At 51.2% G+C, this 21,059-nt stretch overlaps 9 protein-coding genes across 9 annotated transcripts; 3 read left to right on the forward strand and 6 right to left on the reverse strand.

The window, feature by feature from the left end:
* Positions 1 to 369: 369 nt before the first annotated feature.
* On the reverse strand, positions 370 to 2,216 carry CC1G_13441 (serine/threonine-protein phosphatase PP-Z; the record flags this gene model as incomplete). Its single annotated transcript, XM_001828645.2, has 6 exons — positions 370 to 598; positions 656 to 748; positions 805 to 832; positions 885 to 1,310; positions 1,360 to 1,716; positions 1,799 to 2,216. 6 exons carry the CDS (start codon positions 2,214 to 2,216, stop codon positions 577 to 579), a joined length of 1,344 nt encoding a protein of 447 aa, XP_001828697.2. The 3' UTR covers positions 370 to 576.
* Positions 2,217 to 2,550: 334 nt separating this feature from the next.
* Positions 2,551 to 3,438, reverse strand: CC1G_11288 (40S ribosomal protein S11). The gene is made up of 6 exons (XM_001828646.2): positions 3,376 to 3,438; positions 3,260 to 3,311; positions 3,110 to 3,205; positions 2,919 to 3,047; positions 2,781 to 2,864; positions 2,551 to 2,725 (listed from the first exon to the last, which is right to left on the reverse strand). The coding sequence occupies exons 1-6, from the start codon at positions 3,388 to 3,390 to the stop codon at positions 2,634 to 2,636; spliced, it is 468 nt and encodes a 155-aa protein (XP_001828698.1). The 5' UTR covers positions 3,391 to 3,438; the 3' UTR covers positions 2,551 to 2,633.
* A 465-nt stretch (positions 3,439 to 3,903) lies between these two features.
* Positions 3,904 to 7,192, forward strand: CC1G_11289 (DNA ligase I; the record flags this gene model as incomplete). Its single annotated transcript, XM_001828647.2, has 18 exons — positions 3,904 to 3,925; positions 3,975 to 4,130; positions 4,179 to 4,220; positions 4,273 to 4,341; positions 4,392 to 4,626; positions 4,680 to 4,745; positions 4,798 to 4,963; positions 5,015 to 5,155; positions 5,204 to 5,305; positions 5,361 to 5,379; positions 5,441 to 5,527; positions 5,578 to 5,653; positions 5,707 to 5,908; positions 5,959 to 6,054; positions 6,110 to 6,292; positions 6,341 to 6,571; positions 6,625 to 6,972; positions 7,022 to 7,192. 18 exons carry the CDS (start codon positions 3,904 to 3,906, stop codon positions 7,190 to 7,192), a joined length of 2,412 nt encoding a protein of 803 aa, XP_001828699.2.
* On the reverse strand, positions 7,187 to 7,916 carry CC1G_11290 (hypothetical protein; the record flags this gene model as incomplete). The annotated part of the gene is made up of 5 exons (XM_001828648.2): positions 7,187 to 7,503; positions 7,562 to 7,581; positions 7,635 to 7,732; positions 7,790 to 7,809; positions 7,859 to 7,916. 5 exons carry the CDS (start codon positions 7,914 to 7,916, stop codon positions 7,292 to 7,294), a joined length of 408 nt encoding a protein of 135 aa, XP_001828700.1. The 3' UTR covers positions 7,187 to 7,291.
* Positions 7,917 to 8,097: 181 nt separating this feature from the next.
* CC1G_11291 (hypothetical protein) lies at positions 8,098 to 9,724 on the forward strand (the record flags this gene model as incomplete). Its single annotated transcript, XM_001828649.2, has 6 exons — positions 8,098 to 8,759; positions 8,815 to 9,010; positions 9,067 to 9,112; positions 9,172 to 9,210; positions 9,264 to 9,507; positions 9,561 to 9,724. The coding sequence occupies exons 1-6, from the start codon at positions 8,255 to 8,257 to the stop codon at positions 9,722 to 9,724; spliced, it is 1,194 nt and encodes a 397-aa protein (XP_001828701.2). The 5' UTR covers positions 8,098 to 8,254.
* Positions 9,725 to 9,844: 120 nt separating this feature from the next.
* Positions 9,845 to 10,938, reverse strand: CC1G_11292 (isopentenyl-diphosphate Delta-isomerase). Its single transcript, XM_001828650.2, has 4 exons — positions 10,670 to 10,938; positions 10,278 to 10,613; positions 10,108 to 10,221; positions 9,845 to 10,052 (listed from the first exon to the last, which is right to left on the reverse strand). The coding sequence occupies exons 1-4, from the start codon at positions 10,818 to 10,820 to the stop codon at positions 9,898 to 9,900; spliced, it is 756 nt and encodes a 251-aa protein (XP_001828702.1). The 5' UTR covers positions 10,821 to 10,938; the 3' UTR covers positions 9,845 to 9,897.
* Positions 10,939 to 11,208: 270 nt separating this feature from the next.
* CC1G_11293 (hypothetical protein) lies at positions 11,209 to 14,424 on the reverse strand (the record flags this gene model as incomplete). Its single annotated transcript, XM_001828651.2, has 17 exons — positions 11,209 to 11,276; positions 11,352 to 11,476; positions 11,535 to 11,628; positions 11,687 to 12,038; positions 12,091 to 12,125; positions 12,175 to 12,300; positions 12,353 to 12,436; positions 12,490 to 12,610; positions 12,663 to 12,886; positions 12,944 to 12,959; positions 13,019 to 13,196; positions 13,250 to 13,616; positions 13,672 to 13,702; positions 13,755 to 13,824; positions 13,881 to 14,045; positions 14,157 to 14,312; positions 14,369 to 14,424. The coding sequence occupies 17 exons, from the start codon at positions 14,422 to 14,424 to the stop codon at positions 11,209 to 11,211; spliced, it is 2,268 nt and encodes a 755-aa protein (XP_001828703.2).
* Positions 14,425 to 14,645: 221 nt separating this feature from the next.
* Positions 14,646 to 16,746, reverse strand: CC1G_11294 (hypothetical protein; the record flags this gene model as incomplete). The annotated part of the gene is made up of 8 exons (XM_001828652.2): positions 14,646 to 14,926; positions 14,979 to 15,078; positions 15,137 to 15,368; positions 15,420 to 15,556; positions 15,611 to 15,656; positions 15,711 to 15,964; positions 16,457 to 16,552; positions 16,603 to 16,746. 8 exons carry the CDS (start codon positions 16,744 to 16,746, stop codon positions 14,646 to 14,648), a joined length of 1,290 nt encoding a protein of 429 aa, XP_001828704.2.
* Positions 16,747 to 17,006: 260 nt separating this feature from the next.
* On the forward strand, positions 17,007 to 20,827 carry CC1G_11295 (hypothetical protein; the record flags this gene model as incomplete). Its single annotated transcript, XM_001828653.2, has 6 exons — positions 17,007 to 17,161; positions 17,214 to 17,313; positions 17,366 to 19,618; positions 19,673 to 19,849; positions 19,905 to 20,111; positions 20,162 to 20,827. 6 exons carry the CDS (start codon positions 17,007 to 17,009, stop codon positions 20,825 to 20,827), a joined length of 3,558 nt encoding a protein of 1,185 aa, XP_001828705.2.
* Between the last annotated feature and the right edge of the window lie 232 nt (positions 20,828 to 21,059).

Genomic DNA, 21,059 nt, shown 5'->3' on the forward strand with positions numbered 1-21,059 from the left:
AGCCACCTTGGAATTGTACTATTGTAGACTCACAATAAAAACAGTGCCACCACACCCAGCCAGTGTAGTGATATCAATATAACAGGACCGAGGTGAAAGGGAACGGAGGATCTGAGTTTGGGAGTGTATTAAATTATGTAACACAAGTCATCTCGACGCAGAGAAGGGAGGAAACCGAGAAAAAAGAGGAAAGAGAAACAGTCATTAGAGCATCGCACAAGAGATGAGGATGTAGGTGGACAGAAGAGGGGGGCCGAAAAGCTGGTGAACAGTACTACAAAAATGGACCCAATACCTGAAAAACTGGAATATAGTTACAAGTCCTAACTTACTGCAGCTACGAAGGACGAAATTAAAGAAATACAAGCGAAGTGAGGCAGAGAAACAAGAGTGTGGTACGGGGTGTTATGTGGTTGCAACTCGAGAAACCAATGCGATGACTCTTCCGAGGAATATTGCTTCGGTAAAAATTCGTGGCGATAACCAGCGTTCGTGATGTCGTTGCAAGCTCGGAGCAGAGGCGTGGCAATGGTTCATGTCGAAGAGGATAAGTTATGTCAGCGAAACAGGGGTCTTCTACGTGGCTGGCACGGCAGCACTGGAAAAGGAGACGCAAAGTCAGACCAACAGTCCATAACGACCGGGATAGACAAACCTCTTCCTCTTCGCCTTCGTCATCTCCTTGCGAAGCTGTGCCCCGTCCAGCGGTTTGAGCAGTTCAAACGCGCAGAGAAGGTCCTCAGACACACTAAATATAACCATGATCAGTAAAGGCGACATCGTAGAAGGACAGAAAGTACATACCTCATGCATGCTCCATAATTGTCGAATTCTGAGAAGAGTTATTATTCCTGGAGCTGAGGAAGAAGTTTGCGAAGACGCACCCCCGCAATAATTTGGCGCACTGAACACAGTTACCAGCGTTCGATCATTCCAGAATTCGTACCCATCTTCAACCACCATGTGCGCTCGACAAATAAGGTCCATGTCATAACGAACAAGGAAGTCGTTAATGACACCCTTGCCGAAGCAGTAACTGACTCCTCGCTCGTTATCTTCCCAGTCCATTGCAGTGTCGGACGGATCCGACCAGAGAAGGTCGTTAAGAAGACCAAAGTCGGGAACATCAGTCGGTCGCTGTATACGCTTGATATCATCCATAGCGTGAAGAGACGGGGACAGGCCCCCGTGAACGCAGAAAATTTTCGATGCAACGATAGCCGCTATGGGGAGGCAGTTGAATACATCGATGAAAGTCTTCCAGGTCTTGATGTTGCACCGCCGTTTGCATTCGTCGTAAAAGCCGTAAACTAGCAAACGTTAGCAGATATAAGCCATGGTAGTTATGGTGCCACTCACCCCTCGTTACATTGGCACACTCGTGATTCCCGCGCAGGAGGAAGAAGTTCTCGGGGTACTTGATCTTGTAGCACAAGAGGAGTAAGATAGTTTCCAAACTCTGCTTGCCTCGGTCGACGTAATCACCAAGGAAGAGGTAGTTAGCGGCTGGGGGGAAACCGCACATTTCGAATAATCGGATAAGGTCTGAATATTGGCCATGGACGTCGCCAACGATCTTGACTGGCGGTGAGAGTTCGATGAGCGTGGGTTGACTCAATAGCACTTCTCGGGCGGCTTGGCAAATATTGACTATTTCCTGACTCTTGAGACACAGGGACTTGCTGACCTTTCCTGTAATCCGACATCCAAAAGCCGCTGGATCATGTCATCCCCGTCAACGGGGGTTGTCCTGAGGGAGCCGTTCCCATGGCGTCTGCTCCTGGGCTAGCTCCGGAACTTGGGGCAAAAGATTTGCTGGAGTTGGAAAGAATAGTTGGTACAGGCGCAGGAATGTCTAGAGGGGCTGAGGCGGGGTTGGGCGATGGCTGGGAGGATGATGACGAGGTGGAGGAGGCGGGCAGTTGAGCGGCTTGGTCCTGGGATTGAGCGCCTTTTGAAGGGTACGGTGAGCCATGCGTCCGTCCATCTGCCGATGCAACAAGGTTTCCTGTGGGATCGGATACATTTATCTCGGGATTGCCATTTGGTATTGAGCTGGAATCAGAGCCGTTTGCTGTTGAAGATCCCGTGGCACGCGAAAGCGAACCCTGAGGGGTGCTGCTGCCTGTTTCGGTGTTGAGGTCGCCATCGAGCTGCCGCTGCACATCCTTGTCCTTGCTTCCCTTTTTGCTCTTTTTCGACTGCTGCTGACCCATCTGGCTTCCTTGGGAGCCGGGGGGTTGGGGCGATTGTGACCGCGCTTTCGAAAGGCGCGAGGTGAATACGGAAAGGAGGGTAGGCGCCAGCTTGACGACGGGCAGCGAGATAAAATAAGAAATAAAGGAGCGAGTCGGACGTAGCAGACAGCGACGACGAGACTGACTGTCTGGTGGAGGGAGAATACAACACTCGCCCAACAATCATGACCTACCAACTCGTTGTTGCATCTTGTTTGCATCAAATGGCCTTGGCATCCTACACCGCCCATTTTGGGACGCACGTCTCCCTCTCAAAATCTCACTCAGTCCTTTCGGAGAATAACATAGGTTAGAGCATGGATGGCATGGCATATTCATTGAATTGCATGTGGCATGGGACAAATGAGGTACAGAATAACAAAATCTGGTCTAAGCTCAGAACTTTCCGAAAGCCTTGGATGCGGCCTTGTTCTTCGCTACCCGGAGGACGTTGAATCGGACGGTTTTTGATAGTGGCCGGCACTGTCCTACACAGGTGTTAGCTCAAGGGAATCTAAGATCACTGCCAAGATCTGCACGTACCAACAGTGACGGTGTCGCCGACCTCAACACGGAAGGCTGGGGAAATGTGGACAGCCAAGTTTTTGTGTCGCTTTTCGTAACGGTCTGAAGACTTGGATTAAGAGCATGGATCGGGCCAGCAAAGAGATATTGACGCACTGTATTTAGGGATGTAGTGGAGGTAGTCCCGTCGGACGATGATGGTTCGGATCATCTTGGTAGACACAACCTTGCCAGTCAAAATACGGCCACGAATAGAGACGTTGCCAGTGAAGGGGCACTTCTTGTCTGTTCATAGGGGCATTTTGGATCAGTACTTGGGCTTGGATCCAGCAATGAAGGGGGCGCACCAATGTAAGTGCCATTGATCGCCTCTGAAGGCGTCTTGAATCCCAGACCAACATCCTTGTACCACCGCTTGTCCTTGGAGGAGACCTTCTTGCCGCCTGTAGTTCAATTTTAACACACCGCCATCGCAATCATAACTCTTGTAGACGCACCCCGGACTTTGGCGTTTTGGAAGAGGTGTTGCTTCTGGAATGCCTTCTCGACCTAGCAGAAATTTCGCGTTAACTGGGTTCTATTGGCGGCGACGTCGGGTGGAGCGTAGACATACTTGAGCGTCAGCCATCTTGGGGTCTTGAGGTCGTTGGGAACGGTGCAGGCGGCGGAAAGCTTCCCTCTGTTTCTTGTTGACGATTGTTTGCCGAGTTGCCGCAGCCACCGGGCACAGAGCTGTACAGGACCTCGGTAAACTCCGAATCGTAGTGAAATTTCGAATGCCTTTCATTCAGTCTATACAAATGAGTAAATGGTCTTGAATTGACATTCAACGTTCAACGTTCAAACTTGGTCGAAGTCCTGAGTTGCTTTCCGCATTTTCTTGCCCTTGACGAGGCAACTCTGCAAAAATCTCACAGAAGGTGTTGGCAATCAATCGAAGTGAGCATCGGCGTTTCGTAAGAACATAGTGGAAATGTAATATTGAATTCGCTCTTGTTGCTCAGGAGGCCAGCTGCAGGTGGGAAGAAGCTTGGAGATCAGGAATGACTTGATGTGACCGAACAGGGACCAAGCGTTCGCGTCGCGATGTGTACATATGTTTGTCGCACGCGCCTTGCGCTTGAATTGGACACGGCAGACCATGGGGCGCCAGCAGACTCTCGGTACTCAACCCGTTTCTCACTAGTTCCAACGCCGCTCATACTTTTCCAGGGAAATTCTTTGAGATGCCCAAATCCATGAAACCAGCACCGCCCCAACAGTCAAGTTTGACGGAGATGTGGGGCAAGAAACGCGACGTGAGCACGAAGAGCGCGCCCAAGAAGGAAGAGGACGCGATGGAGGTAGATTTGAAACAAGAGGCACAAGGTGCGTAAATAGCTTTCAAGGGATTCCTATTCTTATACTGTTGCCCAGCTGGACCGTCTAAGCGCAAGGAGAGCGCGTTAGAAACTAAGAGTTCGTCCATCCGCGTTTCAGGAACGCTCCGACTAAACGCGTCGTAACACAGACTCCCCAAAGGTGAAGAAACGAAGGATAATTGAGTCATCGGATGAGGAAGATGAAGTAGCGAGCAGAGGTTAGCTAGTCCCACTTGTGTCGTCTTGCCATGCTCATCAGCCCAAGCAGCGAGTCAGTCGATTGCAACCAGTTCCAGACATGTCACACCTGAACCTTCGGAAGCCGCATCCTCCTCCCCTGTGAAGAAACACGTCGAGGGCTCACGTGCAGTCAAGCCACCTCATAGTGACATCGACGAGGAGTCAATAGCAGCAAGCGAACCGGAGGCGGACGAAGATAGGGATGATGTGTTACTGGAGGACGACGAGGAACTCAACCCTGTGGGAGGTACCGAATCTAAAAGGTCGCCCTATCCATGACTCCTAGTTGATAACGAGACTGATGTAAACCTCACAGCGCTCGCGCAGCACTCTTGAAGAAGGATGAAGTCGACATCAAGGGCGGTTGGAAGGTGGGACAACCGTACGCCAATAACTCAATCACTTTCCTTGTTGAAACTTACAACGCTGCATAGTGTACCTTATGCCGCCCTGGCCAAGACCTTCTCCCTAATCGAGGCTACAACAAAGCGGCTGGAGAAGAATGCAATCCTCACGGCATTCTTGCTCCTCGTCATCCAGAGGAGTGCCAAGGACGACCACAAGTCGCTCCTCCAAGCTGTTTATCTGTGCATCAACAGAGTTCGTGCCTCTCGTGTATCCTTCAAAACCATTGCTAACAATGTCTTACAGTTGAGCCCTGACTATGTCGGCATTGAACTAGGTATCGGCGAGAGCTTGCTCATCAAGGCCATCGCTGAATCCACGGGTCGGAGTCTTGCTGTCATTAAGGCTGATCTTAAGAAGGAAGGAGACCTGGGCTTGGTGGCCATGGTATGCTCGATGTCGAACCATTTGAGAACAGTTCTGACGTCACAGCAGAATTCAAAGAATAGCCAAAAGACGCTGTTCAAACCTAAACCGCTTACTTTACCCTTCGTTTTCACGCAACTCAAAGATATCGCATTGACTACTGGTAATGCAGTACGTGGAAATATGTGGCCTCGTCGTTCCCACAAGTTGAACCCATACCTTTTAGTCTCAGGCAAAGAAAGTTGGTATTATCACCAAGTTGCTGGCCGCTTGTCAAGATGTCGAGGCAAAATATATCGTCCGCAGCCTTGAGGGCAAACTTCGCATTGGAACGCAGAGCGATCTGTACTGGTTTCTCTCGCACTGCTGCTGTCTTGGCTGAACGAGAACGAGGTAAGCTTGTAACCTTGCTGTATGCTTTCCCCACTCACACTGTGGTTTAGCGGACAAGAAATGGAGCCAAGATAAGCTGACTGCCCGCCTCGAGGAGGGCGCAGAGATCATGAAGGCAGTTTATAGGTGAGCCTCAGCTCAGCAGTAATGAAGACTGACTCATAACCTGTTACTACTAGCGAATTGCCGTCCTATGATAGTGTCGTCCCTGCACTTCTTGAGGGTGGTATCAAAGGGTTGAGGGAAAGATGTAAACTCACCCCTGGCATCCCTTTGAAGCCGATGTTGGCCAAACCCACAAAGGCCATTGGCGAAGTCTTGGATCGCTTCGAGAATAAGCGATTCACTTGTGAATACAAATATGACGGAGAGCGAGCTCAGGTGCGCCGTCTCGAATTGACATTATGTATTTGACTGAATGATCTGCTCAGATCCATCGTCTTGATGATGGCACCGTTGGTGTATTCAGTCGAAACTCTGAAGATATGAGTAAGAAGTACCCCGACTTGGTCGATCAACTGTCAAAGGTATGAGCGACCAGGGCGTGTGCAAAGACGAGATTTGACAGTCCAATCAATCCAGTGTATCAAGAAAAACACGAAATCCTTCGTACTGGATTCTGAGGCAGTCGCCATCGACCGCACGACAGGCAAACTCATGCCCTTCCAAGAACTGAGCCGGCGGAAACGCAAAGATGTCAAGGTCGAGGACATCCAAGTGCGAGTGTGCATATTCGCTTTCGATTTACTGTACCTGAACGGCGAGGTATGCTTCCGGTCGTCTTAGCAGTGCACTATATTGAGCGTCTTTCAGCCCCTCATTAACAAGCCTCTCGTTGAACGTCGAGACCTTCTTCGAAAACACTTCCAAGTTGTGCCTGGAGAGTTCGACTTTGCCAAGTCCTCTGACGGCGAAAGTACAGACGAGATTCAGACTTTCCTTGAGGAAAGTGTGAAGGATGGGTGTGAAGGTTTGATGGTGAAGATGTTGGAATCTGACGCGAGTAACTATGAGCCCAGTCGGCGCAGTGTTAACTGGCTGAAGGTGAGCCATTGCGGGCACCTGTGTATTCAATTTGGCTGATTGGCTTCCAATAGCTGAAAAAGGATTACCTCGCTGGTGTGGGTGACTCCCTCGACCTCGTCGTTGTCGGGGCCTACTATGGCAAAGGCAAACGAACCAACTATTACGGCGCCTTCCTGCTTGCCTGCTACGACGCCGATTCAGAGGAGTATCAGACCATTTGCAAGATTGGAACCGGGTTTAGTGACGAGGCCTTGCAAACCCACTATGAGACACTGAAGCCGCTTGAGCAAACCAAACCTAGAGGAGACATCAAGATTGGAGGTGCCAAGCCTGACATTTGGTTTGAGCCGAAGGTAGTCTGGGAAGTGTTAACGGCGGATCTCAGCTTGTCCCCTATCTATACGGCTGCACAAGGATTGGTATGTGACACTGTTGCTGCTTATGACGTGAAGCTCATGCGCGTTGTAGGTGGAAGAACGCGGTATTTCCCTTCGATTTCCTCGGTTCATCCGAGTACGCGACGACAAGGATGCGGATGACGCAACGGCGCCGGAACAAATTGCAGAAATGTACGAACGACAGAGCCTTGCACAAGCTGGTTCCAAGAAGAAGGGTGGAGACGACGACGGATTCTGGTGATTACCGACGGGTATTCGGGCATTTCAGGACGTAAATGATAGCTGTATATCTAGGTTATAATATGCTATTAGGCAATATAGAGCGCACTTTGCGACAAATCTAAGCGTCGGATTTTTTGGCCTCGACGGCAGCCTTGACTGCCTCTGTGACCTTTCCCTCCTCTGCGGCCTTGGCTGCTTCCTCCTCGAGCTTCTTTTCCCGGCCACCCATGTACCAGTACTTGACGAAGCGGGCGTCGTTCAGGGATTGAGCCGTCGCGTTGGTCGCATGACATGCGAAGAGGAGGTAGTTCCGTGGCTGAACTCTCCAGGCTAGAGAAGGAGTGTTTGAGTGAGTTGATGATACTTAAAATTCTGGTTTATGTCGTACCGAATCGCATGAAGACCATCCTTGGGGCAAAGAGTTAAGATCCATGCAGGTAGCTGAGGGAACGTGGACGTACGAATAGCAGGCCAAAGCGGTGGTCATTGTCCCTGAAATCATCTCCTCATCCTTCTTCAAGTCTGCGAGGGCGGCTAGAGGAAGACCCCAGTTTGCTACCTATATTGTCACGGTCGGCCGAAGAGCAAAAGGCTATTGGAAATGGGTGCAACGTACTGGACCCCAGAAATGTGTGCCTGCAGCGTGTCAGACAATAGCAAATGGTTTAGAAGGATGGATACGCACTGAAGAAGTAGTCTCGAGCTGCGGGTGTTCGCAGCCAGGTGAAGAATGTGGACGCCATTGGGGAAAGAGACAAGCCTAGTCCAGGGTAAGCAGTGTGACTTGGCCAATAATTCAAGAAACGGTCCCCTTTCTCACGCGTTCCCCAAGTTTGGTCCAGTTTACGTGTAGCCGCTTGCCCCTTGTCTTCGTTCAACCCAGGATCCCCTCCCCCAAAAAAAACTATGCCTCAATGGGCGCCAATTCGACTCTTGTAACTCTGGAACTTGTCGACATCGAGCCAACGGCCAATTGAGAAAGCGCGAAGAGCCCTCGACGAAGCAGCTCAAAAAGGAAGGTGGGCCCAGCATATTTATCTGAGTGCATCTCCGCCTGGAGACCCCTTTACATCCAACAACCATGAACCAATATCCAGGATATGGCTACTATGGCCAGCCAATGCATCACCAGCAATACCCCCACCAGCCAGGGCCAATGCAAATGCAACCAGGCATCCAGCCAGGGCCTCATGGCTATCCCCCATTCTATCCGCCCCATCCCTCCCAACAGATTCCTCCAGGCCAGGGTCCCATGCCCGTGCCAAGCTACGATGCAGAGGCCTACACGAATCCTCAGAGTATACCTTCATCTTCCAACCACCTCAGGAAGAGCAAACGTGCCTCGGCTCCTGCAGCTAGTGCGTCACAACCCCAGCCACTGAAATCGGCGATGAAGCAACCGAAAGTGACCGCAACGCCTGTAGTCAGTTCTATGGAGTTCCCTCAAGCGGCGTACAGTGGCTACCCTCTGACAAGACCGAGAACAAACTCGGTGGGGCATCACAACGGCGATGCCAGACGGCGAGCCAACTCGAACGCTCCTTCATATCACGACCATAGTGGGATAGATCCACCTTTCCAGGCTGGTGAGCTCACTATGCTTATCTATCGAGTTCGTTGCTTAACCGTTATTGCTCGTAGTACATATGTTCATCTCGTTCCATGGCCAGAATGAGATACGGCTTGAGAATGTTACGGAACTAGCCATGAAGGAGCTCCGAGAGAAGATCTGGTGTCTCTGGCCAGATGGTGCAGACGCGCAGATGCTAAGTCCTGACGAATGTGTCGTCAGGTTCCGGAATCAACCATGGGACATCTCCGGTCCAAACTATTTGACGTGAGTACTGATCCTAGGCTAGGGTATGTGGATATCTTATTTACACTCCGTTTCAGTGCTATTCGAATGCTTCAAGAACTTTTTACATTGTGTTGTCGCAGGGTTCGTCATCCTTCCCATTTACCCTGCATAGGCGGAGAGTGACTAATCACCCTCGATAGGGATACGTATTCCAGACCGCGATTAACACAGGTCATCAGGTGGGTTCCCTCAGCCCAGAGCGCTGTCAATTCCTAACCGATAGAATCTATAGCAAGTCCCTCGGTTAATATTCCAGGTTGAGAACCCCGATCTTAGCAGCCAGTTCTTTTTGGCGTATTTCTCGTCCAGTGGACGGCGGTTAACGATTATTAACGCACCCAGCAATGTTGAGCTCGGGCTAAACGCTCAGCTCAAAGCGGCATTGCCTCGGAAGATCGACACCCAGCCAGTCATGCACCCTGGCTCCACTGACAATATCCGATACTACGAAATTAAACGAGGTGTCAATCCGTCAGGTCTGTCGCCATTCCGCTTGCGTTCCGTCCCTTCTAAAATGCTCATCCCTCAGTTGAAGTGGCTCCTAGCGTCTTCCTGGCTCATATTCTCAAAATCCTCACTACTCTCGGCTTCGAACTGAATTTCTCCATCGCCCTACAAAAGCGACAGTCCCTTGGACTCCGTTCTACAACTCAAGAAGTCCTCGTCTTCAAAGGTGCTCCGATTTCTGGCTGATTAGATTCTCGTTTGCTTTCGCTTTTGCTTTCGTTCGCTCGGCCTTTCTGGGTTCTTTCGGGTTTTCTCTATGTCCTCTATCCATCCTATTTCAGTGTATCATATAGCCAAGATATCGTCAGTAAATTACAAAAAGCATTGAACACTTGTATTAAGTACTAGCGACCAGCTAATTATGTCATTTTCACGACCTTGGAGCCATCTGCAACATCGTGAAGGCTTTTGGCGTTGACCTTGCCATCAGGCCCCTTCCTCTTGTAAAGCTCGTCCCACCAGCCGAAGAGGAAGTCTCTTGCAATGAGCTTGAACCATGGGGTAAACGATTGGGCTAGACAGAGGATCATCAGCTCGACGTCGTCGGATAATAATGTGCAATCTCGTACTCGGATCCTCGAACATGGCTCGCAGCTCCTCCTTGCTCACCCATTTATGGTCCCGGATCTCGTTGGGGTTGATAGTGACATCGACATCGGCGGTCAAGAACAGAATATAGTCGACTGTTTCCCGTCAAAATCTATCAATCATCCCACTAGTGGTGGTAAAAGGCACATACTTTCGTGTTCTCCCCAAGGACCGTTGGACGGCGCGACATAATGGATGCGGGTGAGATATTGATATTGGTCGATAGGGGTTTGGCTCAACGGAATGCCCAACTCGTGCTCGAGCTTTCTCGATGCAGCGACTTTGACTCCTAATTGTCCGGCCTCTACCTTCTCCTCTTCAAAGTCGTCCAGCGGGTGCGAACAGCAGGTATTGGTCCACATGTCTGGGAAGGTGATCTTCTCTGTGGCGCGCTGCTGGAGGAGAAGTTTGCCATCCGATGGTCTGAAGAGGAAGACGGAGAATGCGCGGTGGAGGAGGCCCTGGTTGATGTTTTCCATCAGGTGGCCTTGAGCAAAGCATGAGGATCTGCCATGGAATAAAACGCGTAAAGGTGGGACGTACAGGTTTTTTTGTCCATAGCACCGATGGCGTTGTCTTCCTCGTCGACGAGGATGCATCGCTCCTCCATCAGCTTGCTCTGGGTAGGATCATAGTTGGTCAGATCGATGCTCGCAAGAGCAGCTTTGGCAGCAGTAACAGCTGGGGAGGTCATTTCCGCGAATCGTGGTGGAAGTAAGAGGTCAAGGCAGCGTCCGGTTAAATGATTGGGTCGAGAGATGGATCCTCCTTATATATAAAAGTCCGTCGGCCAAGATAAATGCCCGCACAGATGCTAGGCAGATTAGATGAAATGAATCCATCCTAACAGATCTAACGACTAGATTTTTGAGGCGGAGATTTATCGTACCAGAAACGCGGTTTGACAAATGATATGTATCAGCTTTGGGGTATTTATCTTCCTTCTTACACACTACTCCGTCTACACGGCTTACACTTTATTACTCTGGACCATATCTACTGCCCCCCAACCATCAATATGAGAACGATTTTCGTTCTACCGCAACCTTCTAGTAAAGAGACGAGTACCGTTCAAACGACTTCTAGATGATAGTCATGAAGACGGTGGCGAACGGTTCGTCCTGCTGGAGCCGAACGAGGTTCTTAGTTGCTAGAACTTGGCAATGGCGATGGATGTTCAGTCGATGACTCGTACAGCCCACAGAATCACGGAGGATGGACCTACCCAAGCAATGATGGAACGCCGCAGCTGCAACATGCCGGGTGCTCGTATCGGGCGGAACGACGGTATCGAAACTCAGCTTCCCGTCGGAATCGCCGGGCAAGGTACGCGACTGCATCCTCGCATACCTTCAAAATTGGACCTTCTTGGTTAGTTTCCCTTCAAACGGTCGCAGGAAATCCTTACTCGAGGAAATTTAAGGAATTCTTTTCCAACACAATTGCGTTGTCCTCCGTTTTCTGGGTATCGTCCTGTGTCTCTTCTGGCAGGACATCAGGCACTAGTCCTCGATATCATCAATTTCCCTGTGAATACATCTAGCCTTGGAGAAGACACACCGTCGAACTCGTAATCGGGCTCCTGTTGCTTCGGAGAACCCAGTCGGACAGGGACAGGAGAGAAACCCTGTCCCTGGGGCGTGCCAGGCCTTCCTTGCTGACTTCCTGGCACCGAACTCCTTCGTGATTGGGAACTTCCTCTTACCCTGGTCTCAACCGGGTCGATCACCACGTCGTTGTCTCGGAAAGGGACGTTGCCACTGGAAGAACTGTTTGCGCCAGCGTGGTCCCAAGGAAATAAAGAGCTCCTTTGGGAACCGTTCGACCCGTTTAGTGGTCCAATCTCAAGCCCGATATTGCTTCCTCCAAAGGCGGAACTGGGACGGCTAACGTAGCGACCTTGGCCGGGTTCCTGAAAAAAGAAACTAAATGGGCGGAAACTTGAACACCAGTGTGCTGCTCACCTCGGAAGACCTCCGCAATGCACCCGGGTCTTCACCTTAGTATCTTTCAGCAGTGTTGCTCAGTGCGGTCAACATGCGACATACCTTGGGCAGGATCTCCCATGAAGTTGAAATCGACATCGTACTCATGGTCTACAAAGGCTGCGGGGCCGTCTTGCACAGCTGGAGTTGCCGTCTTCCGTCGTTTGGAGACCGGTCTCTCTTCCTCGTCTAATCAACAAGTTTAAAGGTCCCACCCTGAACAAAGAGACCCAGCGCTTACCATGAATGCTCAACAGTCCAGCTCTCGCATCAACTTGGACCTTGACTGTGGATCGCCAAAACTCGATTAACCCTTCGTCCTGAACTGAGTGACGAGTGAGTTTGAAGTGGACTCTTGCTTCAATTCGAAAGACTCACTGCCTTTTGGTGCAGCGTAAATATATTGGTCGATTAATCTGTTTCCTTCCTTTTCCGCCCGTTTGACAAGGACCTCTCGCCGCAAGTTCTTCTGATGTTCGAGGTATTTTGCCCTTGCAACCTAGCCACCGTTCGAGTACAAGGGATGGCTCAAGCAGCAAGTAAGCACGCACCTTCAATTCTTCGTCCGTGAGTTCCGTTCTAGCGTCAAGTAGCAGCCGGGTCCTCTTTTTCCGGTTCTTTGGCCCACTCTGGTTTGTGTCCTCAATCGTGACGTCCTGCAATGGCCCGTCCATGTTTGTATCCCGTGCTAGAAATTGACTGGCGAAAGGCGTGGCCGGAGATGCATCCCGGGTCAGCGACTGTTCGCGCTGGATAGAGCCTGGATATTGATTCTCTGCAACAGTCCATGCTCAATCAGAGAACGAGAAGATCCAGTCACGACGATCCTCACCTTTGTTATCGTTTATCTGGCCATTAAATACGAATAATTTAAATCAGTTGAAATCCGCGAGCAAACAGGGTTGACCTTTGTCTTTCTTCCGGGCGTCCTTGGTAAAGAGACGCCTCGGTCAAGGGCAATAGACTGAAGGGGACCGCAGTCATTACCGTCCTCGAACTGAGGTGTAGTTGCCATGTCAATATCAAAATTGAAGGGTTCCTCAAATGCACCCATTCTGTCACGTTCAAGTCGCGCCTCGGGAGACCTAGCAAGGCGGGTCAGTTTCTACAGAAACGAATACATATTTTCCCAACAGACCTCGACATTTGTTTCTCTGGGGATGCCCATCCAATCTCACGAGCGAGGTCATCCCCGAGCCCTCCCAGCACATCACCTACATCAATCCCATCGGAGAAATCGAAGATATTCTGGTCATCGAAATCAATGACAGCAGCAGGCTGGGACGAAGAGTCGAAACCAGGAAGATTTCCGACGAATGAGGCATCAAATGACGTGGTCAGCAGATGCTGGTGATGTTCTTCGAGGGTATGTGCCTCCTTGCGAACTGCTTCAACCGCCTGAGTAGACGTAGGCTTCGCCTTGGCTTTAGGCCCCTTGTTAACTTTGTTCGGGTCGTAGTCGTCGTCATCATCTTCGGCATCCTGGCCCCTTTTAGGAGCTGGGCCTATGCAGCCGTCAGGCGATCCGTTCATCCGGAAATCACCGCAAGCCAAGCTCACCTTCGACAATGTTCAAAAACTCGTCCCAGTCCTGGGTCGGCTTCAGCATATATGAAGTGTTTTCGGAGAGGGATACTAGATACCGTGACAAAAGCTTCATAATCGACTATATGCGCCGCCCTGGAATCTGGGTTGATGGTAATAGTCGATGGCCTAGAGATCGTCGTGAGATGCGCTGCTGGCCGGTCAAAAACCAGTGCCCGAGGTACCTAACAGAGCTTTGGGCTAGCTGAAGGCGGGAATCTTCCACCTTCGAGTTCATCTCCTGTACGACCTTCTTCAAGGAAGTGGCACAATTCGTCACGTCTGCAAGGAAAATTTCTTGCTTCACTGCAACGACCCCGGGGGCGATTAGTGCGAAATCGCCGGGGGTCCTGTATCTGGCGGTCCAAACCTTTGTATACCCTGCCACCAACCACTCTTTACGTCAGTCGCGATACAACTGGTACACGGAGAGAGAGAGAGAGAGAGAGGGTCTGGCGTACCGCACGACTCCAAACATCAAGTTACTGGAAAGACGGAGCGCCAGCGGTTCGGCGGGCTGGGAGATGAGGTCGCATAATTCAGATATGTCCGCTGTTATGACGGATCGCCTGGGAAGCCTTTTGAAGGCGGATTTTGAGCCGAGCGTAGCGGCTAGCCTATATCAGAGTCAGTGAGCGGGCCAAGATAGTGTTGATTCTGGACAGGGCAGCACCAAAGTAGGCCGAAACCACTGTCCCGCTTCGCAAGGAGTTCGGGCGTGAAAAACATAGCGAGCCAAGGCACGAGAATAACGATAGAGGGCGATATATATGTTGGAGTGTTTCAAAGAGAAAGACAGTCATACATAATGGATGAGAGTGTTGAAGGCGTGAAAAAGAGCCCCAGATTAATGTAGCGGAAGGAGTGGCTTCTATCTAAGTGTCCCAGATTGCATCACCTGTCATTAATCGCTTAGGTTACAACCTGTCAACCGCCTTCCAAGAGCCATGCTAGATGCTCTTCCAACGCTGCTTTCCAAGCCCGACAAGTCTAGCAAATAAATCATCCCTGTTTGCAACGTAAGAAAATTTGACCTCCTCCTCTGTGATTGCCCCAGCCGAATGGGCAGTGATGTGCAATCCCTTGAGCAATCCTGCCTTCTTGACGCCGGAAATATCATCGACAGCGATCTCTTTCTTCGTACTGTCCGAGAAAAGAGAGGTGAAGTAAAGTCGCCTGGGCGTTAATGTGATCAGTCCTGGAGTAGTTGCTCCGTAATGACAGGGATATGCTGGACGGGATGGCTCAGCGAGGGAAAACGAAAGAAGGGCTCAATAACGTACTGTGGACGTCCGCGTTGGCCGTGGGATGTGCAATGGCGATTGCATTCGCAATAACCGGATGCAATCTGCGTCTCCCTCCGGATGTATGTTCCGATATGTCCTGAAGTAGAGGCTGAGCATTTCCAGAGAGAGGTCGGGGAGGGGGCAATAAGACATACCGTTGCATATCGCTGAATCCGTTGTGCCTCGTGGGACATCAACTTGCCAATTTCTCCTATTCCTTTAGCGTAAAAAAGCTTCTTCGGCTTAGTCTCTTCAGACTTGCTACGGGAATGGAATTTATGAGGAGACGGCGGAGGCAACACAGGCTGGCCAGAGGCAACCCGTTGAGAGATGAGTTTCATTGCATAATCGGTATCTGTTGGAACGTCTCCGAAAAGAGGTGGAAGCCTGGAGGAAGGGTGGGTCTGTGTCGTACAACTGATTGACAGAAAGATTTACCGACTGAACCCTCGAGGACTGAGGCTGTCAATGACAGGGGTAACATGCCAGAAGACAAAGCCGACGCCAAACCATGTCGCCTTGGCCAGATACCAGGTCGGCACAAGGAGAACGGCAACGAAGAGAAGGAAAAGGGCCTGTGAAAGAGATGAGCACTGCGAGGAAAGGGACAGTAATGCATAGTACCCTACCAGAGTGTAGCGCTTGGAAGCAGCAGGGTTCCGCCATTTGAATATACTGGGGGTTGCATCAGACTCCATCGCAGACCCGAAGGACAAAAGAACAAAATACTTTTGGAATCTCTCATGCAAGTCGACAATGCAAGTCGCAACATGGAGGGCAAGCCTCTTGAAGTCTCGCAGTTCAAGGTCGTCCTCTTGTTCATCGACGCTGGAAGGGACTTCGCGAAGAGGATTTCCTCTCCCAGGACGTGCATCAGGAGCACTTCGATCGCCTTCTGGGGTTCTTGATCGTGTCCTCGCTCGACTTGATCCCACTTGGAGTTTCCTTGTTTCATTCGCGAGCTTCATGAGGCGATACACCTCCTTTAAATCGAATGAGGTGGAGGAAGAAATGCGCTCAGATAATTTGTTTCCAAATTGGTCTGCTTGCATGACATGTTCGTGGTAGTCTCGCAGCTTTTGCCCGCGGGGATATGACTGTAACCTGTTGCTGGTAGCATATAGAACAGGCCACAAAATGAGGGCCGGTAACAAAAGATCATTCCACCACAAGAGCCAATACAGCCATGGGCCCGAATATAAGAGGCGCACAAACGATGTATATTGCAAAAGAATACCCACCAAGCAGTATATAAAGCTTTGCCTCCGGTACTTCCAGCTTGCGAGATTGTAGCTGGATACAACAAAAGGAACGAGCGCTGTCTGGATTGCAAGGTACAGCCGCTGCGTAGTCAAGCGAACCTTTCCCAGTGTGAAGGGGGGCACGACATGCCTTGTCGGCGGAAGCCTGGGTTCAACCCAATCCTTTAAAAAGGATGATAAATTGCGGTGGTATGGGGATGGGGTGCGACTTACCCGAGCAACATACTCGGACAGACACTGATCATGGTTCTCTGGCCACTGCGGCTCCTCGTCATCTGGAGAGTCTACGGCCCTAACCTCAGAGACATACTGCGCTGAAAATGAGACTTTGTAGGTGAAGTGGGCAAAGGGACCCATACCGATGAGAAGACGTGCAAGAACCGTCTAATTTCCCCATCCTCGTAGATCTTACGGTATTCATCCTCTGTCAGGTTCTCTTCCTGAGAGACGTCCAAGTATTCCGAGAGGTCAAGGTCTGGCGGTTTATTGGAGCTCGACGACATGTACTTAAATGGTGAAAGGGAGGGAAGCAAGTAAGCCGTGAAGTTCCTCACCCTGAGAAAACGACGTCATTGAGGCTGATATATATGGTAAAAGTATTACACGATTTCAAGACACGATCACATGACGGACGCGTTTCACCGTGCGGGTTAGTATTGTTTTCCTGGTCGCCACTCGCTCAATTGAACTTGAACGAGGTCCTCTACACCCAACGATGGGTAGCTTATTCCACGACTCAACGTCGACGCCAGCGATGAACACCATGTCACAAGACGGCTTGCTCCAATGGGCAAATTCGATCCGCTTCAACATGGCCAGTGACTCGGGTCGACAGATATTCCAGCAGCAAGTTCAAACCCATGGATTTCTCTTCTTGGACGACTACCTCGACAACATACTTTCAGGCGCAAAACAAGAGTGAGTATGTTTCTCTGCGCCACTAAAGTCGTGTGCTTACCTGGGATTCAAGTCCACTCATTGAACTGGTCAAGACGCCCGGACGGCGGAAAGCTATCGTGAAGAAGCCCAAGTTGGCGTCCAAGTTGGGAAATCCGATATCTTTTTCTTTGGTATCGTGCATTTGCTATATCTACTTGGAGATGTGGCTCAAACAACCAACAGGAACCCACACAAGACGAAAACGTCCCACCGAAAGCATCTGCAACCAAGTCTTTGTTCCCCCCAATTGCGAAGCGCGAGAAGTCGGTGGAACCAGCTACGGAGCCCGTGCAGCAGAACGAACATGTACACCCCTCGCCCGGTGATGGCGGTCAATCCAAGGATCTGCGTGCCGAACACGATAGCGCACCTGCCCCACCCAAACATCTGGCAGTAGAATTAGCAGTACCCGTTGCATCGAACCAGGAAGCAAACAATCTCTCTATGATCGCCGAAGACGACGAGAACGACTCCGCGATGTCCATCGAAGACCCGACGCCAGCTACCACTGTCCTACAGGCGCCACCAGGCCAACAAGATGAACCAGCACACCGCACATCAGCCACCGCTGAGAGAAAATCGAGTGGGCGGGATACCTCGCCTCAATCCTCAGCACCATCCCCCTCCGAATATCACTCAGCCAACGGAACCCCTGTATCTTCCACATTCCCTACCAGTGCGGAACCACCTGTCACCGAGGAGAGGTCTGAGGAAGAGCAGCCCAAGCCGCAACCCGAACCACCCAAATGCGCCGAAATGCAAGAAGAACAGCGGGTTCAAGACGATCTTCTCAAAGTAGAGGAGGTTGTGGACATGCAGGTTCCCCTCAAAGATGAAGACACGACCACCAAAGGCATCCTTAACATTCCCTCTCTTCCTGAACCCGGTCCCCTTCGCAAGTCTACACGCACATTCAAAGATCCATCCATGGGTGCAACCACACTCGGCACAACCACGCCTGGCCCTGGGGTGGGAGGCAAACGTACCTCTTGGTTAAGGGCGGCTCGCGAAGTCAAGGCACTAGAGTCGACCGCCAAGAAGTCCAACGTCATGCAGACTGGCGTGACCCCCGCTTTCTCATCATATCATCTCACGCAGGCCACTGCCGGAAGTTCGAAGCGAAAGAGCGACGACGTCAACGAATCCCAAGGCACCACCACCCCTTGGGATTCCTCAGAACGCAAGTCGAAAGCCACCAAGAACTTGGAAAGCGATGTAGCGCCGCTAAAGTCCCAAGCGGAGCAGCCGCCAGCGCCGGTCGATTCAGGGCCCAAGTCTACAGCTGAAACACTGGGCTTCTTGCCCTCCCCACAGGGTGTACTGGATCGCCTGAAGAAGACAGTCGAAGGCCTCGGGGCTCGCGTGAACAAGACGAACCCCAAAGGTTCGGAAGACACAGTAGCGGCGAACACTTTCGCAGAGGCCAAGGCGGCAGCGGAAGCTCGGATCGCAGAAAGAAATTTCAAAGAGGACGAGACGATGCCTTTCCTGGGAGCTACGACTACCATTCAATCCAAAGAGCGCGATTCCGACTCGAAGATGGAGGTGGACAAGAAACATGTTGCACCACCTGCGAAAGAGGTACCGCGATTGAGCATGTCCGATCTCTTCCCGAGCGATAGTCGTATAAAGGAAAAACACAAGATTCCCGAGAAACCCTTGTCCTTCTCATCCAAATCTTCAGAAAGCAAGAATGCCGCTTCCAGAGAGAGTACGAGCACCACTCCTCCCAATTCACCGCCTCCGTCGGGGTCAAGCTCGGCCCCGAGCGCACCAGTTTTCAGTCACCCGACACCTGTGTTCGTTGCACCAGCACCATCTGCACCTCGCCCTCTGCCGTCGCTGCCAGCAAAGGAGCGCGTCTTCCACCCACAACCCGGAGTGTTCTCCGCGCAGCCGCAGCTTGGGCTTGGCCTAGCGTCAACGTCGCCCAAGTTCAACGCCTTCAAACCTCCCCCGGCTCCCCTTACGGCTCAGTCGACTTACGAGAGTGTTAGATCCGACAGCATCTTCGATAAGGTGGATGACGCTCCGACATGGGTGCCCAGTACTCAGGATACCGAGTATACGTCGACCTATGAAACTCAACACGAGCACCCAATGAATGTCTGCGACGAGGATGATAGCTGGCCTGTGGATGAGAAGCTCGCGGCTGGGATGCAATGGACGTTCGGTGCGAACATCAAAGAGGACAGCATGACCTGGAGTACTTTACCCTCGCAAAGTCAGAGGGCAGATACTGGCCCGTTGGAAAAATCCAACACTCAAGTGACCAATGACAGTCGAGAAGCAGACAAGGCCCAGGATGGCCGCGCGATTCCAGGAGCTTTCGACGTTGACATGGTTAACGATGGCGCCGAAAGCGACAACGCGGCAGACGATGAATTGGAGGGGAGTGTGCTCAGTGCTGCAAAATCCACTAGTCAGCATTCCGAGGTAGGTTCGTTTGGATTGCTCGATGGCTGTGGCACTAATTTTACGTGCGTGTAGACCAAGGCGTTCAGGCCTCAGAGTCAGATGTCAATGGCATCTTCTTCTTCGTCTCAATCGCAAGGCGGAGGATTCTTGAACCAGGCATCCAAGTTGATAAGTAGTGCTCTGGGAACTAGCAAGAAGAAGCCGGAAGTAAAAAAGGTCTTGCAAATGGCTGCGGTGGCGGCGAAGAAGGTATGCCGCCCAACTTGACTTGGTATTGGAGTCTGAGCACCGATATAATTTGTAGCAACAGGAAGAGGCCGACAAGAAAGCAGCTCGCCTCAAAGATATGGAAATCAGACGCCAGGCTGCAATGCAACGGAAGGCCGAGGAAGAAAAGGCCAAGGCACTGGAAGAGGAACGCAAGTTGAAAGAGGAAATCGAGCGTCGCAAACGGGATCGCGACGAGATGACTGATAAACGCCCGCTTAAACCTGCGGCTTCCTCTAAGAAAGTATGTCTGGAGCCATTGAGGCTGTGTCCAGGAATTGACGTGTCTTTCAGGACGAGGAACCACCTAAGTTCAAGAAGCCTGAGCCCGAGAAGAAGTCGATTCTCAAGAAGACGGCCTCTGGAACGCTGGGGAAGCCTCAGTTGAAACCTGCGCTCAAATCCGCAGCTACGTTCTCGTCCTTCACTACTCCAAATCAACCGACTCAATCACAAGGGTCTTCGTCCGGCAAACCCGTTGCGGAATCGTCCAAGTTGCCCAAGGCTGCATCGTCGTCCTCTCATAAGGGCAAATCCAAGATGCCTGCGGGTGACGATGACGTCTCTCAACCATCTCAACTCTTGCAGGGTCAAATGGCAGCTCGAGCGAAGGCGCAAATGAAGGCAGCTAAGCAGGCAGAGCCCCTCATTCCAAGCGAGGCTATCGAATTGCCCGACATCAACAGCGAGTATTCTGATTCTGAAGATGAGGATCGACCCCGGACGTTTGATCCCCCTGCTTGGGCACAGTCTCCGGAACTTAAAGAGGCGCTGGAGCTGCAAAGCACAATCAATCCGGATGACATCTTCGGGGCTGTTAAACCGCTCAGAATGGAGGAGATCTTCAGGACGCGGACGAGCCGGTTCAGGGCCAGAACAAGCTCGGCGAATTGGACTGGGACGGACATGCTCACAGTGGAAGAGGAGAGAGAATACGCGAAACGGATGGGTTTCAAGTGAAGGGACTGCTGGGTTGTTGTATTTATTGTACATGCCTTAAGCTATGCACATCATGCTATGCTATTTTATGTCTTGTCCAAGTCCGCTTGACGACGGAATTTAATTGAAAAGTTGGATCGGATCACGTGAGGCAGTGTGGCTTCGGCTTTGTTCAGGGTTGGTGCTCCAGTGCTCCTCCCACCAAGTACTGCCGCTATAATCGACTCTCACATTCTTAAACTCAACTCATTCA

This window comes from Coprinopsis cinerea (assembly GCF_000182895.1).
Source record: "Coprinopsis cinerea okayama7#130 chromosome 1 map unlocalized cont3.1, whole genome shotgun sequence".
Taxonomy (NCBI): Eukaryota; Fungi; Basidiomycota; class Agaricomycetes; order Agaricales; family Psathyrellaceae; genus Coprinopsis; species Coprinopsis cinerea.

Bases quoted from the DNA above. Each gene is read 5' to 3' on its own strand.
- CC1G_11288 (XM_001828646.2), bottom strand. The intron at 3,048-3,109 runs GTGCGCCCCCTT...CCCTATGAACAG, and splicing joins GATCAATGGCACTTACATTG to ACAAGAAGTGCCCCTTCACT. The intron at 2,726-2,780 runs GTACGTGCAGAT...ACACCTGTGTAG, and splicing joins CGGCGACACCGTCACTGTTG to GACAGTGCCGGCCACTATCA.
- CC1G_11292 (XM_001828650.2), bottom strand. From the start codon at position 10,820: ATGACCTCCCCAGCTGTTACTGCTGCCAAAGCTGCTCTTGCGAGCATC. The intron at 10,614-10,669 runs GTACGTCCCACC...GCTTTGCTCAAG, and splicing joins TGCTATGGACAAAAAAACCT to GCCACCTGATGGAAAACATC. The intron at 10,222-10,277 runs GTATGTGCCTTT...GACGGGAAACAG, and splicing joins TCCTTGGGGAGAACACGAAA to TCGACTATATTCTGTTCTTG.